Source organism: Leopardus geoffroyi, chromosome B4 (assembly GCF_018350155.1).
Source record: "Leopardus geoffroyi isolate Oge1 chromosome B4, O.geoffroyi_Oge1_pat1.0, whole genome shotgun sequence".
In the NCBI taxonomy this organism is placed as follows: Eukaryota; Metazoa; Chordata; class Mammalia; order Carnivora; family Felidae; genus Leopardus; species Leopardus geoffroyi.
The window spans coordinates 14,417,576-14,433,609 of record NC_059341.1 but is presented as its reverse complement, the minus strand read 5'-3'; the positions used below and the strand labels follow the sequence as shown (position 1 = coordinate 14,433,609).

The 16,034-nt window shown below is 41.0% G+C and overlaps 1 protein-coding gene across 1 annotated transcript in view; it reads left to right on the top strand.

The window, feature by feature from the left end:
• Positions 1–16,034, top strand: part of ITGA8 (integrin subunit alpha 8) — a 189,061-nt gene that overhangs the window by 25,153 nt on the left and 147,874 nt on the right. Inside the window, exons 3-6 of the mRNA XM_045466953.1 lie at positions 64–164; positions 3,521–3,644; positions 10,101–10,162; positions 11,514–11,559. Of these exons, the coding sequence (XP_045322909.1) occupies positions 64–164; positions 3,521–3,644; positions 10,101–10,162; positions 11,514–11,559 (333 nt within the window). The remainder of the gene's footprint in view (positions 1–63; positions 165–3,520; positions 3,645–10,100; positions 10,163–11,513; positions 11,560–16,034) is intronic.

Genomic DNA, 16,034 nt, shown 5'->3' with positions numbered 1-16,034 from the left:
TTACATATTATATTTGGCTGCCACCGTGTACGGTTCTTAACAGTTCCATGTCCTCCTTGTCAGACAACAGAAAGATCAGAGTTAATGGAACCAAGGAACCTATAGAATTTAAATCGAATCAGTGGTTTGGGGCAACAGTGAAAGCTCACCGAGGCGAAGTTGTGGTAAGTATGAGTCGTGGCGATGCTGTGCAATATTATGTCCTCAGTTTTTCAAAACTGCTTTCATGTAAGGACTTCTATTGAGAGGGAGAGAGAGAGAGTGTGCGCGGGGTGGGGGGAGGGGCAGAGAGAGGGAGCCGGAAGCTTGATCCCACCAGTGCCCCAGGACATGTCAGATATTTAAAGACAAACTTACCAGCATTCTAAAACAATAAATTTAGTAGCCCTTAAAATGAAAGAATTTATGCTAGTGTTTAAAGTTATAGGAGATAAAGCTTGTTTTCCATATCAGTTAGAGATTTTTAAATATTGCAACACTCGGACGCATGAGTGGCTGTCGGTTAAACATCCGACTTCAGCTCAGGTCGTGATCTCACCGTTCATGAGTTCGAGCCCCACGTCAGGCTCCTCGGTGACAGTGCCGAGGCTGCTTGATATTCCCTCTCTCTGCCCCTCCACCCCCAAATAAATAAACTTTAAATAGTTTAAAATATATAACTGCTAATTACATCGTTCTCTGAGTACATTAATAATTTTTTAAAGTAAAAAAACCCCCTCACTTTCAAGTAGATATCGTTCAGCTTTAAAGCGCTATGGCTTCATGATTCTCTTATTTCAATCATCTACGTGTCTAAGCTATTGAGAAATAGGTGACTATATTAAGCTGATCTGGAAATTTTTTTCTTGGGGGAATTTTTTAAACCATTGGCTTTAATTTCCTTACAATAATAAAGCAATAACTTTGGCTTTTAGGATTTGTTTAAAGCTTCTTGAATCATGTTTTAATAAGAATAAGTATTTAAAGGAAATACCTTGCTTTATTTGGTCTGTGGTTCACCCCCCCACGGAGATTTTGACATGAGCAGGTAATGTATAAGATACAGACAGCCCTCTCCAGTTGCAAATCCAGAATTTACAGGATGGTCTCTATAGAACTATACTTGCATTAATATGGTTTTCATATTCCACAGTTGGTAAAAACTTTTTTAGCCTTTAGTGGCATATGACATGTGAATTGCTTTGGGAAGCTAATTCTATCTAATGACTATGTGGGATTAAAAAAAATCTTCTGGGGGCGCCTGGGTGGCGCAGTCGGTTAAGCGTCCGACTTCAGCCAGGTCACGATCTCACGGTCCGTGAGTTCGAGCCCCGCGTCAGGCTCTGGGGCTGATGGCTCAGAGCCTGGAGCCTGTTTCCGATTCTGTGTCTCCCTCTCTCTCTGCCCCTCCCCCGTTCATGCTCTGTCTCTCTCTGTCCCAAAAATAAATAAATGTTGAAAAAAAAAAATTAAAAAAAAAAAAAAAATCTTCTGGGTACTGTATTGATATTTTGAAGTCTTGAAAACTTATCTGTAACACATTATGCATCTCTGAAAATCGTATGCCATGTTCATAATAAAAATAGTTAATCTGGGGGCATGTTTCCATTTTCAAAATTATGTAAAAGGAAATCCGATAATATTAAATATATTTCAAGTTAATTTTTTCCTTTGAGCACTGAAATTTAGGGTAAAGAATTAAATTCTGCCCTACGTGATAATTATTAGGAGTTCAAAATGCTGAAGTATCTTTTTGACTATCCAGATGTCATGTGTGTATGTATTAAGTTTGGGTCAAAGTCCAAATTCATCTTATCAGTGTATTTCACATCAGTGTGAAACTGAGCAGATATAAATAGGATAACTTTCTAGGCAAGCACTGGGAAGAATTTTCTTGGCATCTAAGTGTGGGGGTGGGGGAGAGGGGTGAGATCCGGCAGCTGAGGTCGGTTTTCAGAATACCTCACTGCATAGGTGAGTGCCCACACTGCCCACACTCCTGCCTTTCACCGTTGGAACCTTACATTAAACATATTAGCACATAGTTTGTTAGTTTATTAAGAGGTCCCTAAGACAAAAGAATGTGGATGAGATCGATGGTTTTTAGGTTATCAGCCAAGACCTCACAATACCAAAAGAGTCAAGTTGTGGAAATACTTTTCTTGCTTGAGAATAGAAATAAAATATTTTCACTAAAAGTAGTTGCACATTAGGCAGATTACCAAGGACACATTTGGAATCGTGAAAGGACTTCATTTTTTTTTTCAATGTCTATTCTTTTTTTTTTTTTTTTTTTTTTTTTTTTTTGAGAGAGAGAGACAGAAACAGATCGTGAGCAGGGAAGGGGCAGAGAGAGAGGGAGACAGAATCTGAAGCAGGCTCCAGGCTCTGCACTGGCAGCACAGAGCCCGATGCAGGGCTCAAACCCACGAAGAGATCATGACCTGAGCCGAAGTCAGATGCTCAACTGACTGAGCCACCCAGGCACCCCATGAAAGGACTTCAAAATCAGTGTCTGCCCTCATATTCCTGGCATTTTTAAATTTTAAGAGTGATATCATCAAAATCGGAGGTAGGCCAGTGATTCCATATTCCAGGCATCTGTAATTCTGTGTCCTTCGAAATGAGTGCTTGAATAATCAGGTAAAACACACTTATGGCAGATTCATGCTAGCAAACAAGTCAAAAAGATGCCTATAATTTTCTGCACATTTATTTTATTGCCTCTCTCATTTGTAACAAAATTAATGTTGCTTAATTTACTTAAAGAGGACTTCATATATTCTCTTTTGTATTTGATATCCTTCCAAATATCATGCTTTTGTTAAGAATCCAAGCTTCTGAAGAAGCAACCAGAGTATTTCATGCAAGAATCATATTTCCTTTCTGTTGCTTAAATTAATTTTTGTTTTGTCATGAATAAAAACCATTAACTAAAAAATAAAGTCAGGAACACTGCGATAAGGGAGTGGCATGTCCAAATGAAAGTCATTGTTTAAAAAGTCATAAGATATGCCATCAGCGATAAGCCAGGGAAATCCATAAAACAGAGGTTTACAAATTTGTCTGCATCTTTGAATTCGAAAATAATTTCTTAAAGCAACAAGCAGACCAAAAAAGGAGCTCTCATTTTAACACATCACACTGATTTATTGACTGAAATGATCGTTTGAGTCTAAGTAGGTCCAACTGTTTTAAAAAAGACAAGAAGATGTGAGTTCTTTGCTGTTAGGAAATAATTACTTTTGCCAGGTTACACATATTTAACTTTAAATCCTGTGGGGGGAGAGCTCATTCCTTTCTATATGTTTCATTTATTCTGATGCTATTGTGGATTAATGTTGGGGGAAAAAGAACGGTTTTGGAAGTTTCATTAACTCTGCCTACTGAGGTACTTACCAGCATGCTGGAGGCCACTTAAATCGCCACTAATTTAACATAGTTTGTGATGAATGTAGACACATTAGTCAACAGGTTCAGTCATATCATAGCATGAGGAACTGATGCCACGAAAATATGTTTTGTCTTCGATGCATCACAGGCCTGCGCTCCCTTATACCACTGGAGAACTCTTAAACCAACACCGGAGAAGGACCCGGTCGGCACCTGCTATGTAGCGATTCAGAATTTCAGCGCCTATGCGGAGTATTCGCCTTGTCGGAACAGTAAGTGACTTTATTCTTTGAAAGGGCACTTTAGCTCCAGAGCCTTCTATGGTAGGCAGTGCAGGCAATATCAGAACCTCACTGACAAGGAAAAAGAGATGGGGTGAAGATTATGGGCGGCCTTTCAGGAGGCCTTGCTGCGACACAAGGGCCAAGACCCAGAATTCTGTGGGTCCTTTTCCGTGTTGTAGACATTTCTTTAGTAGAATTGATTGGTTCCTTAGTTGAGGCCTTAAACTCTCAGCGGCTATTCAGAATTCACACCTCAATCTAAAGAACGGTGACCACCCACTTGACTCGTTCACGGCAGGAGTGGTGTTTGCGAGTGTGCTTGGAACTGGGGACCCTCTCACATCAGCTTTGTGTCCAGCCTGTGTTCCTGCCGGCTGTTGCTCTCTTTGGCAGCTGTGTGCTCGAGTTATCTGCATGGTGGGCTTTTCTCCCTTAAACGTTTAATCCCTATTTTTCAAAAGGGCTCCGCACGCTTAGAGTATAAGTCTTATCTGGCCGTTCTCGGGATCTTCCAGCAAAGCATCTTTGAAAGCAAGCCTGGCGAGTTCCAACTTTGGGACACTGCTGTTTTAATCACTTCTTGCTGGAACACCACGGATTTGGGACAGCAGTTCTGACTGCTTGGATCTACTCAGTCCTTTTGTGAACTCTTCCAGTTTTCCGTGTGTCGTTGGAGATCAGTGGGATTTGTCAGGGAGCAACCATGGGATTTTCATCCTTATTCTCAATAGTTCGAAAAATCACAATGAGGAGAGAAAGGTCATTAGAAGGAACATTCTAACAACTGATTTTGGGAAATTGATTTTTCAAAAACCCAATCCCAAATTAGATTTCCAAAACCATAAGTAATATTTCCCCATTTTGCATGAATATTTTTTATAATTTTTTTTAACATTTATTCATTTTTGAGAGAGAGCATTGAGCAGGGGATGGGCAGAGAGAGAGGGAGTCACAGAATCCGAAGCAGGCTCCAGGCTCTGAGCTGTCAGCACAGAGCCCAACACGCGGCTCGAACTCGTGAACAGCATGATTATGACCTGAGCCGAAGTCAGACGCTCAACCGACTGAGCCACCCAGGTGCCCCCTGCATGAATATTTTTTAAATCCAAGATTAATTTAGGCAAGATAATGAGCAAATATCAGAAATAAAACAACGCAGATAAAGAATGGATCAGTGATATTAGAGGGTTAATAAAGACGCCGCCGAGATTTCATCTAAATAACAAAGTGGAACAGCTAACTCAGATGGGGGTAGGATTTTGGCAAGGGGCAGATGATGGCTTCTGTTTTAAAATACTGACATAAATTACCCACTTCCTCACATTACGACAAGTGTCGGCCGAATGAATAATCTGTGAAATTAAGATTTTATTTTAAAGGCTTGAAAACAGAGGTTCCTTGTTGATAATGAGACTCAATTACGTATCCATTCAACACACTATGCACTAATTATTCTGTGTTTAGGGAATAAAGCACAGAACAAGAGAAAATAAAACACAGTCTTTAAGAAACTTACATTCTAAGTAGGGGAGACAGACGACAAACACGTAGATGTTCAGAGCCAGCAATTCCACATCTGGGTGTAGGTCCAGAGGAAGTGAAACCAATATCTCAAAAAGATATCTGCACCCCCACGTTCATAGCAACATTATGCACTTTAGGCAAGACATGGAAACAACCGTAGCATCCACTGATGCATTGATGCATCCAATGAATAAAGAAGATGTTGTGTGTGTGTACAATGGAATGTTATTCAGCCATAAAAAGAAGGAAATCCTGCCATTTTCAACCACGTGGATGGACCTTGAGAGCGTTATGCTAAGTGAAATAAGCCGGACGGAGAAAGACAAATACCGAAGAAGAACGCCACTTACACGCAGAACCTAATGAAAAATAAAACAAAAAACAAAAACTCCAAACTCAGGGATACGGAAAAAAGATCAGTGGTTGTCAGAGGCGCAGGGTGAGGAGATGAGTGGAGTTGGTGAAGAGGGTCAAAGGCGCAAATTCCCATTTACAAGACAAGTAAGTCCAGGGGAAGTAATGTCCAGCAAGGTGACTATGGTTAACAATACTGTATTGTGAGGGTGCCTGGGTGGCTCAGTTTGTTGAGTTTCTGACTCTTGATTTTGGCTCAGATCCTGATCTCATGCTTCGTGGGATCGAGCCCCGCGTTGGGCTCCGTGCTGAGCTTGAAGCCTGCTTGGGATTCTCTCCCTCACCCTCTGCCCCTCTCCCCCACTCACACACTGTCTCTCTAAAATAAACAAAGCAAAACAAACAAAAAAACCCCACAATACCATATTGTGTATTTTTTATTTGAGAGACACAGAGAGCACACGTGGGGGAGGGGCAGAGAGAGAGAAGGAGAGAGAGATTCTAAGCAGGCTCCACGGTGTCAGCACAGAGCCTGACATGGGGCTTGATCTCAGGAAGTGTGAGATCATGACCTGAGCCAAAATCAAGAGTCGGACGTTTAGCCAGCTGACCCACCCAGGCACCTACCGTGTTGTATATTTGAAAGTTACTACGAGAGTAGATCTTAAAAGCTCATCACAAGAAAAGAAACTATAATTGTATGTAGTGCTGGGTCTGGCTGTTAACTAGATTTACTGTAGTGATCATTTTGTAGTATATACATGTATCAAATCATTCTGTTATATTCCTTGGACTAGTAATAACATGTTATATGCCAATTATATATCAACGAAAAGAAAACTTCTAAAAAAGAATAAATTCACAATACAAAGGCAGATAGCGAAAAGTGCAACAATGAAAAACATAACAAAGCGAGAGAGTAGGGAGTGACCTGGCCTGGGTGGGGAGAGAAGCTTTGGGAAAGGACCATGGGAAGGGCTCTCTTAGCAAATGGCTATTGGAGCAGGGCAGGGGGACTGTCCCACGCACGGGCAACAGCCCAGAGAGGCATATTTGGAGTCGTGTTCCGCTCAGGGTGTTGTGTTTCTTGGTTCCATGAGAGGCCATTACTATTACGCGAAAGATAAAAGTCAGGTAGAGAGATAAAGAAAATCCCAACTTTACTCAGAAAACTAATGGGATGGCTGAGATTTAACAGAGAATGTGTTTCATCAATCCTGTTCATATCCTACTTCTCCCGATGTGCTAAAGATGCTTCCCCATCTCAGTAAACTATGAGAGCTGAAATGATGAGTCCATCCTTCACAGTCCTCTTGCCTGGGTGATCTACTGTACTCTTCCAGCTAATGTGGAGGGTGATCGTTTATAAGACCCGTCACTGCCTTTTGTTCTGCCTTTTAGACTGAGTGCCTCTGTAACGAGAGAACTCAGGTTAAAATACAGTACGTGGCACTGAACCATGAGTCTGAACCTTTATCTGAAAATAACGATCGTGGTCGGCTTGTGTCTTGAGTGACCCGGGCACATTATGATGCCAATTGACTCACTCTTTATTTTCCTAAATAAACGAATAGCTTGACCCAGGTAAAAATGGAGTCGAATTGCAGAATTGCTAAGTCAATTCCCAAGAATCCTTTTCCACTCTGGTTCACATCAATCGTTCTCACTTTCCTCGTGGCCGCTCTCTTACTACAAAACTTTTTGCTCCAGAAATTCACCCAAGGAGCTGACTTCCTGTCTTTCCCCCAGGAGTTTACAGTTCATTAACACAAAGCCAGCTTGTTCATGAGCATATGGTCAGTATCACAGAACAGGAACATCAGCAATATTATTTTCAAAAGAGAATTTAAGGAACCTTCTCCTGCTCATTCCGTACCACAAACATACCCCACTGATACGCTGAGCGATAGGGGAACTAATCTGTTCATTCATATTCATGACATGCCTCCTACTCTCATTATCATTCATAATTCAGGTGGGGATGATTTACACACTGCCTTCCATTCTACTTTGAAAACCAACAAATAGTAGTGGATGATCAGCATGATTCCCTGGATCCTGGGACATAATTGTAAAGTTTATAAATGCTCTGAAATTCCAGGAAGATAGATTCCTTCAGCTCTCATAAACTATAACCCTAAGAGAAAAAAAGCTACCTCACATTCGGTTACAATCACTGCTTCAAATAAACATTTGAAGTTGGTTGTTTTCTCAGTGAGTGTCATGAAAAGTATTCGTATTTTCTTTTAATTTTTTGTTTCCTGTTTTGGAGCAAAATAATTTCAAAGGATGGTCATATTTCTTCTTTGAATAATTTACAATATTAAAAATGAAAAGAAAGACTTGATTTGAAAAGGATTTCTAAAGAGGTTTGTACATTAGAAAAATACGTTTCTTAAATATACTCAAGATTGCAGATATAGGCTTACATAATCATATATCAGGTATTCGTATATATCTCTCTGGATGTATGTAAGTATTTACACACATGAACTTCCAGAAAACTGGTAACCAGACATTTGAGGTTATACAGATGAACCTTTAGGAAACTTTATAGCATTCAGAACTACAAACCACAAAACATAGTTTAAAATAAGGAGTAAATTTTATAAAAATACAGTGTAAGATGTTGTGCACTTAAAAATTGCAGGGCCTGGGTGGCTCAGTCGGTTAAGCATCCGACTGCGGCTCAAGTCATGATCTCACTGTTTGTGAATTCAAGCCGCCCCCCCCCAACCCCCCACCCTGCCTCGGGCTCTGTAGCCTGGAGCCTGCTTCAGATTCTGGGTCTCCCTCTCTCTCTGCCCCTAACCCACTTGCACTCTGTCTTTCTCTCTCTCTCTCTCAAAAATAATAAACATTAAAAAAATTGTTTTTAAAAATTGCAGAGAGTAAACCTCATGTTAAATGTTTTTACCACAAACAAACAAACAGAGGGACACAAGAAATTTTTTGTAGGTGGTAGAAATTCTTATTACTTTGATTTTGGTGATGGTTTTGTGGGTGTATGCATATGTCTACACTCATGAAAATGTATCCATTAAGATGTACAGCTTTTTGTATGTTAAGTATATCCCAATAAAGCTGAAAACAAAACTAAGCTTAAAAAATACACGAGACATTAATGGAGATTTCAATTAAAAAGAGGTATTGCCATTAAAAAATACAGTGTATGTGAAAAAAAATACAGTGTATGTGATAGAACAGGGTACTAAAATATACAGGGAGCATCTCGAGAAGAATGGATGATCACAATGCTAAAATTAGTTAAGTACTAATCAAAGGAAAGCAAAAAACAAAAGACATTCCAGTCAGTTAAGCGTCTGCCTGCGGCTCAGGTCATGATCTCACGGTTTGTGAGTTCCAGCCCCGCGTCCGGCTCTATGCTGACAGCTTGGAGCCTGGAGCCTGCTTTGGGTTCTGTATCTCCCTCTCTCTCCGCCCCTCCCCTGCTCGCACTCTGTCTGTCTCTCTCTCTCTCTAAAATAAATAAATGTTAAAAAAAAAAAAAAAAAAAAAAGAAATGCAATTTGCAAAGGTACCTAACTAATAATAGAATAATTAAAAATTACTTTCCTCTTGGAGATCATTAAAATTGGAATCCTTTGGGTGCCCTCAGCAGAAAGCCTCCACCCAAGTGACCATGTTGACCCCTCTCTTTCTCAAGGCCATTTCTTTAGGAATGACCTATGTGGCTTCATGCAGAACACACAGGCAACTCAGAATCCCGTTACTGCCACTTGCAGAACTCAGAACATAGGTGAGAGGAGAGTTTACTTCTTTAGACAAACACGACTTGTAAAACCCAATGTAGTAACTCCAAGGGATGTTATTCCTAGTGGTCTTACTACAAAATCATGATGATATTTGGGACAAAAAAATAAATTATGTTTCATAAATTATGAAAATATATTTCATAAATTGTTCATGATGAATTTAAAAGTAAATATCAAGTGGGGCACCTGGGTGGCTCAGTTGGTTAAGCCTCTGACTTCGGCTCAGGTCATGATCTCGCAGTTCGTGGGTTTGAATCCCGTATCCGGCTCTATGCTGACAGCTCAGAGCCTGGAGCCTGCTTTGCATTCTGTGGCTCCCTCTCCTTCTGCCCCTCCCTCGCTCATGCTCTCCCTCTCTGCCCCTCCTTGCTCATGCTCTCTCTCTCAAAAAAGAAACATTAAAATTTTTTGTGATGTTAAAAAAATAAATATAAAGCACATATTGATCATTAAAATTAAAAAAAAAATTTAATGTTCATTTATTTTTGAAGGAGAGAGAGACAGAACATGAGGGGGGGCGGGGGGTGGCCAGAGAGAGAGGGAGACACAGAATCAAGCAGGCTCCAGGCTCTGAGCTGTCAGCATAGATCCCGATGCAGGGCTCAAACTCACAAACTACAAGATCATGACCTGAGTCAAAGCTGGAAGCTTAATAGACTGAGCCACCCAGGCACCCTGATCATTTTAAGTTGGGAAATCAATAGGGAAAACAACAAAATATCCTAGCTGTTATTAAAATATATATTGGGAATGATGATGTGATAACGTTTCTATATTTTGGTCACTCTAGGTAATGCTGATCCCGAAGGCCAGGGTTACTGCCAAGCAGGATTTAGTCTGGATTTTTACAAGGTGAATTAGTTTGGGCTTGTAGCTTCTAGCAGTTGTATTATCTGTTTGATTTTTTCTTTTTTCTTTTTGTTTACTCTCTGCCTCTGGCTCTCATCCCCACCCCCAATAACTACCACCAACAAAAGAAGCTTTAGGTATGTATCCAGCCTGTTTTGACAACTTCCTTAAATGTTTTTGCTCGTTCTTTATTTTCATTAAAGCAATCATGCAGATGACAAACTTATTAAAATAGCACAGAAACACATATGATGAAAAACAACAGTCTTTCTCCCCACCTCAGTGATAATCCTTTACATGGAAAATCTGAACAACTCAGTGAGAGAAACATGTTTCTAAAAAAAAAAACAAAACAAAAAAGATAGAAAAAAATTGCTTTATCTCTTAGCTGTAATTGACTGATTAGATTTAACACGAGTGTTAAAAATTCACAACATCCTTTCACAAAGTTACAGAGATAATAAGGGACCAAGATTTTGTGGGTTTGAAAACAGTATAGAAAAAAATTCATCAGCATACAAATTTTGCTCTTTTGTGGCCTTTTTTTTTTTTTTTATTGTCTTTTTTTTTTTTTTTTCCCCCACTGAAAGTTGGAAGGAGGATGGAAGGAGGTGGTAAGGAGAAGGGAAAATTTATATTTGCTAGTCTGGGGTGTTTGCTCTCTCTTCTGAGAGGGGGAAGGGGGTGGTTGCAGATGTATGGAAAAAATAGGCATTACTGTGGCCTTGAGATAAATAGAAACCATATTTTCTTTTGTTGCCAAAGCTCACAAGACCATGTCTGCTAAATTACACAGCATTAAACATGTATGTTATTTTGCTTACCTGAATCAGTGCCAAAAATCTGAATTTCTGTATCCTCAAGGGAGAGAATTCAACTTAGCTAATTGAGGCAAACGAAAATTATTTAATACGCTAACACACTAAATAGTGGAAAGCAAAAAAAAAAAAAAAAAAAAAAAAAGGCAAATAAAATGAACTGCATGACCCAGATACAAGGGCCTCATTTAAAAATTGCTTTTCGGGGCGCCTGGGTGGCGCAGTCGGTTAAGCGTCCGACTTCAGCCAGGTCATGATCTCGCGGTCCGTGAGTTCGAGCCCCGCGTCGGGCTCTGGGCTGATGGCTCGGAGCCTGGAGCCTGTTTCCGATTCTGTGTCTCCCTCTCTCTCTGCCCCTCCCCCGTTCATGCTCTGTCTCTCTCTGTCCCAAAAATAAATAAACGTTGAAAAAAAAAAAAATTGCTTTTCTACGTGTAACAAATTGTTAGCAATGCTTGTTACCAATGATTTGTCACCTTGAAAAAGAAAAAAATATCTGTTTTTCTTTTCCAATTGTTGCTGTTTCTGTTTTGTAGAATGGAGACCTCATAGTGGGAGGACCCGGGAGTTTTTATTGGCAAGGTATGTTCTGTGAGCAGAGAAAAAATGCCTATTTGTGGTTACTAATGAGGAGGGGAAACACCGTTAACACCAAATGTTGACCCTTTGTTACATGAATTGTAGGTCCGGATTCAGAGTTTCTCCAAGGAATAAGGCATCATTTCCAACTGTATACGAATGCTATTTTTAAACACTGTTGCAGCTTAATTCATTTGTTCACCAAGCATTTATGGAGGCTGTGTGAGACTTCGTGCTAGATGCTGGGGATACAGTGATGAGTAGACTGGACGCTGTTCCCACCCTCACAAGGTTAACACCTGGGGGGAGATGTAGACATTAATCCAATATTCACACAAATACCTGATACACTCCACACGTGATGCTCGCTGTGAAGGAAAGGTACGTCGTGATGGGGCCATGAGAGTATAGGAGTCTTCTCCAGGGGTGGCTGCGTGCACGTGTTTTGTCCTCTGAACAACCTGTGCTGTGCTTAGGGAACCCTGGACCAGGTGTAGGACAGCATCTGCCCAGAGGGGATGATGCCTTCTAATTCTTATAAAGGTGCTGCGCAGGCCAGAAGCTGCCCGAAGGTCACTAACTTGGAAACAAGCACCCCTGAACTGAGATCTGAACTTCGCTAGGAGGTAACTAGCAAAGAGAGAAGGGGCTCTACGGAAAGGTTTTGTGGCCTGAATTGAGCAGTCAGGTGAGATGGAGGGAAGCCGGGGTGAACAAGGGGAAATCCTTGGTGGATTGCAGGAGTGTAAATAGATGGCCTTAGCTATAGTAAGTATTCGTTTCTTGTCTCGAGAATCATGGGAAACCAGTGGAGGGTTTTTTGCATGGGATGCTATGATCAGATCTGTGTTTTGAAAAGCTCACTCTGGTTGCCGTATGGAAGATGAATTGGAGGTTGGCCAAAGTGAGGTGTGAGCAAACTACAAGTTTTTAAGGTAAACTAGCTCTAAGGTTCAGATGAAGACGTTTGCTTCTTAGAGTGGGAGCAGTGCAGAATGGAAAGGAGGAGAAATTTGAGAGATGCTTTGGAGGAAAACAGACAGCTTAGTTGTTATGTGTGGGTGAGGAAAGGGAGGAGGCCCAGCATACATTTCTGACTTGCGACTGCATGGTTATAGGTGGGTCCTACTGTCTGAGACGGGGAACCCTGGAAGAGAACAGGTGGGAGTGGGTTGGAGAGGGAAGATCGTGAATTTGCTTTTGGTTATGTTGAATGTGAACATGTTTGAGATATCCAGGGTTTTTCATGTCTGCATATATGGGCTTTTGCTCAGAGAAGATATCTAGGCTAACGTACAGACTTCCGTCACTTGCATATTGGTGACAATTAAAGCCGTGGATGTGGATGGGATGCCTACATAGAGATGACAGAGAATTTTCCCTGAATTTTGGCTGTGAAGTTTAGGATAAAGATAGAGTAGATGATGAGAGAGATGAAGAGTGAAGTTTTTCTTTTAAACTGGAAGACACCTGATCATATTAATAAGCCAATGAAGAGTACAAATATTGAGAGTCTGGGAAAGATGGGAGAGTAGGACCCTAAGGTCACCTTGTCCCAAGGATACAACTAGATAACATTCACATCAGTGTAAATAACCCAGAAAACAACCCCAAATCTGGCAGAACAAACTCCACAACTAAATGTAGAGAAGCGGCCACATTGAAGAGGGTAGGAAGGGTGGAGATGTGGTAGGGAGCTAACCAGACCCATGGGGCTGTCCTTGGGAGGGAGGGACACTGCACACACAGAGACGGGAGAGAAATAGACTATCATGTCAGGGATCCTGCAGGGGGAAGATGAGTCCCCATTATGTTTGGCTTTGAAAACCAGAGGGGCTGCCTTTTACAAGTTCTTAAAACTAGTGAGACTTAAAAACTGGAACTTTACAAATCAGCAGGCTCAGCTCTGAGAGAGCCAAAAGGGCTTGAGGAAACGGAGTCCCTGCCCCTAAAGAGACAGTACAATAAACAGCCCCGTGGAAATACAGCATAGAAGCAGCATCTTGAAAAATACCTGAAGGGAGAGTTGTTTACTAAACTCAGAGTGTGTGCCTTAGGAGCAGAGATCACTGGGGGACTTGTCCAGAAACCAAAGAGCTGGCAGGCACCATTTCCTCCCCTGACCCCCAGCATAAACATGGCCGTCTGCAGGAACCAGCATGGCCCTGCCACTGCTCACTACCTAACTTGCCAATACCGCCACCACCCTATGCACTTCAGCAGATCTGTCCCCTCCAGCCAGACCTACCTCAGTCCCAGTTGCTGTAGGTCCCCTCCCACAAAGGACCAGCAAAGCACTTGCTAACACTTTGCCTCCTGCCCCCTCCATTTTGAGGATCCGCCCCTTTCTCACCCTTGGCCAGACGACATCCAGAGTGGTGCCACAAGCCTGGCAGAGTACAAGCAGCCCTAATGGGCCAGCACTACTCCAAAGTGACTCCTGGCCTGGGGAGAGGGAAAGAGAACCACACACACCAGTCAGACGGTGGCCCCAGACAGCTGGTCTGACAGAACGACCTGCCCACCAAAGAAAGCTTTCAGAAAACAATATAGAGAAAGTACTGTTCAGTTCAGTGATAGTAAATCTCTGGCAAATGCCTCGTCTGACTCAACTCAAGCCCAAGGCAGCATCAGACTGGCCCACTAACAGCACAGGGACCAAACACCGCCTACAACAGGCAAAGGGAGCCACTGCAGAAGACTGGACTGAAGGAAAAAGTGGCTCAGCTACAGCAGCAGGGCACATGCAACACACATAGGAGACAACTCTGAAGTACCAGGTTCTTGTGAACAGGGGACACTACACTGTGGGGCACTACGTGACCTCTTCTTCATAAGGCCACTACTTTCAAGAACAAGAGATGTGGTTGACTTTCGTAACACACAGAAACAGACACAGAGAGTTAGACAAAATGAGGAGACAGAGAATATGTCCCAAATGAAAGAACAGGACAAAATCACTGCAAGACACCTAAGCAAACAGAGATAAGCAATATGCCCAATAGAGAATTGAAAGAAAGAATCATAAAGATGCTCACGGACTTCAGAAAAGAGTGGAGGATATCAATGATCCTTATCACAGAGATATGAAACACAAAAAAGAACCAATCAGAGATGTCCTTAATAAATGAAATTTAAAATACATGAGATGAAATAAATAGTAGACTAGAGGAAGCCCTGGAGAACAGGGTTATGGAAAGCAATCAAGCTGAACATGTGAGGGAAAAAAGTAATGCAAAATCAAAGGGCGTAGGGAATTCAGTAACACCATCAAGCGTAATGACATTTGCATCGTAGGGATCCCAGAAAGAGAAGAGAGAGAAAAGGGGGCAGAACATTTATTTGAAGAAATAAGAGCTGAAAACTTCCCAAATCTGGGGGAAGGAAACAGAAATCCAGATCCAGGAGGTGCAGAGAGTCCCCAACAGAATCAATCCAAGATTGTCCACATCAAGACAAATAGCCATTAAAATGGCAAAAAGTAGTTATAAAGAGAGAATTTTAAAAGCACCAAAAGAAAAGAAAACGGTTACATACAAGGGAAACCCCATAAAGCTATCCACTGACTTTTTAGCAGAAACTTCGCAGTCCAGAAGGGAGTGACATGATATATTCAAAGTGCTGAAAGAGAAAAATCTGCAGCCAAGAATACTCTATTCAGCAAGGCTCTCATTCAGAATAGAGGGAGAGAAAAAGAATTTCCCAGACAAACAAAAGTTAATAGAATTCATGACCTCTAAACCAGCCCTACAAGAAATGTTAAAGAGTAGAAAGGAACAACCTTAAGTAGGAGTAAGAAAAGTAGGAAGCAAAAAAACAGTAAAATTAAGTATATCTATAAAAATCAGTCAAGGGATTCACAAAATAAAAAGACGGAAAGTATGACAGCATATATATCTAAAGCTTGGGAGGGAAAGGAGTTAAGAATGAGTTCAAACTTACAGATATCAACTTAATATAGACAGCTTCATGTATAAGAGGTTATAGATAAACCTAATGATAGCCACAAATCAAAAACTCGTAATAGATATACAAAAAATAAAGAGAAATGAAATCCAAGTATATCACTAAAGAAAGCTGTCAAACCATGAGAGAACAGAGCAGGAGTAGAAAGGAACAGAGAAGAACTATAAAAACAACCATAAAACAAATATGAGATGGCAGTAGTATAAATCTATCAATCATCACTTTGAATATAAATGGACTAAATGCTCCAATCAAAAGATGTAGGGTGGCAGAATGGATAAAAAGCAAGATTCATCTATATGCTTCCCACAAGAGACTCATTTCAGACCTAAAGACACATGCAGATTGAAAGTGAAGGGATGGAAAAGAATTTATCATACAAATGGATGTGAAAAGAAAGCCAGGATAACAATACTTATAACAGACAAAATAAAAGTTTAAAACAAAGATAGTAACAAAAGACAAAGGAGGACACTATATAATCATAAAGGGAACAATCCCACAAGAAGATG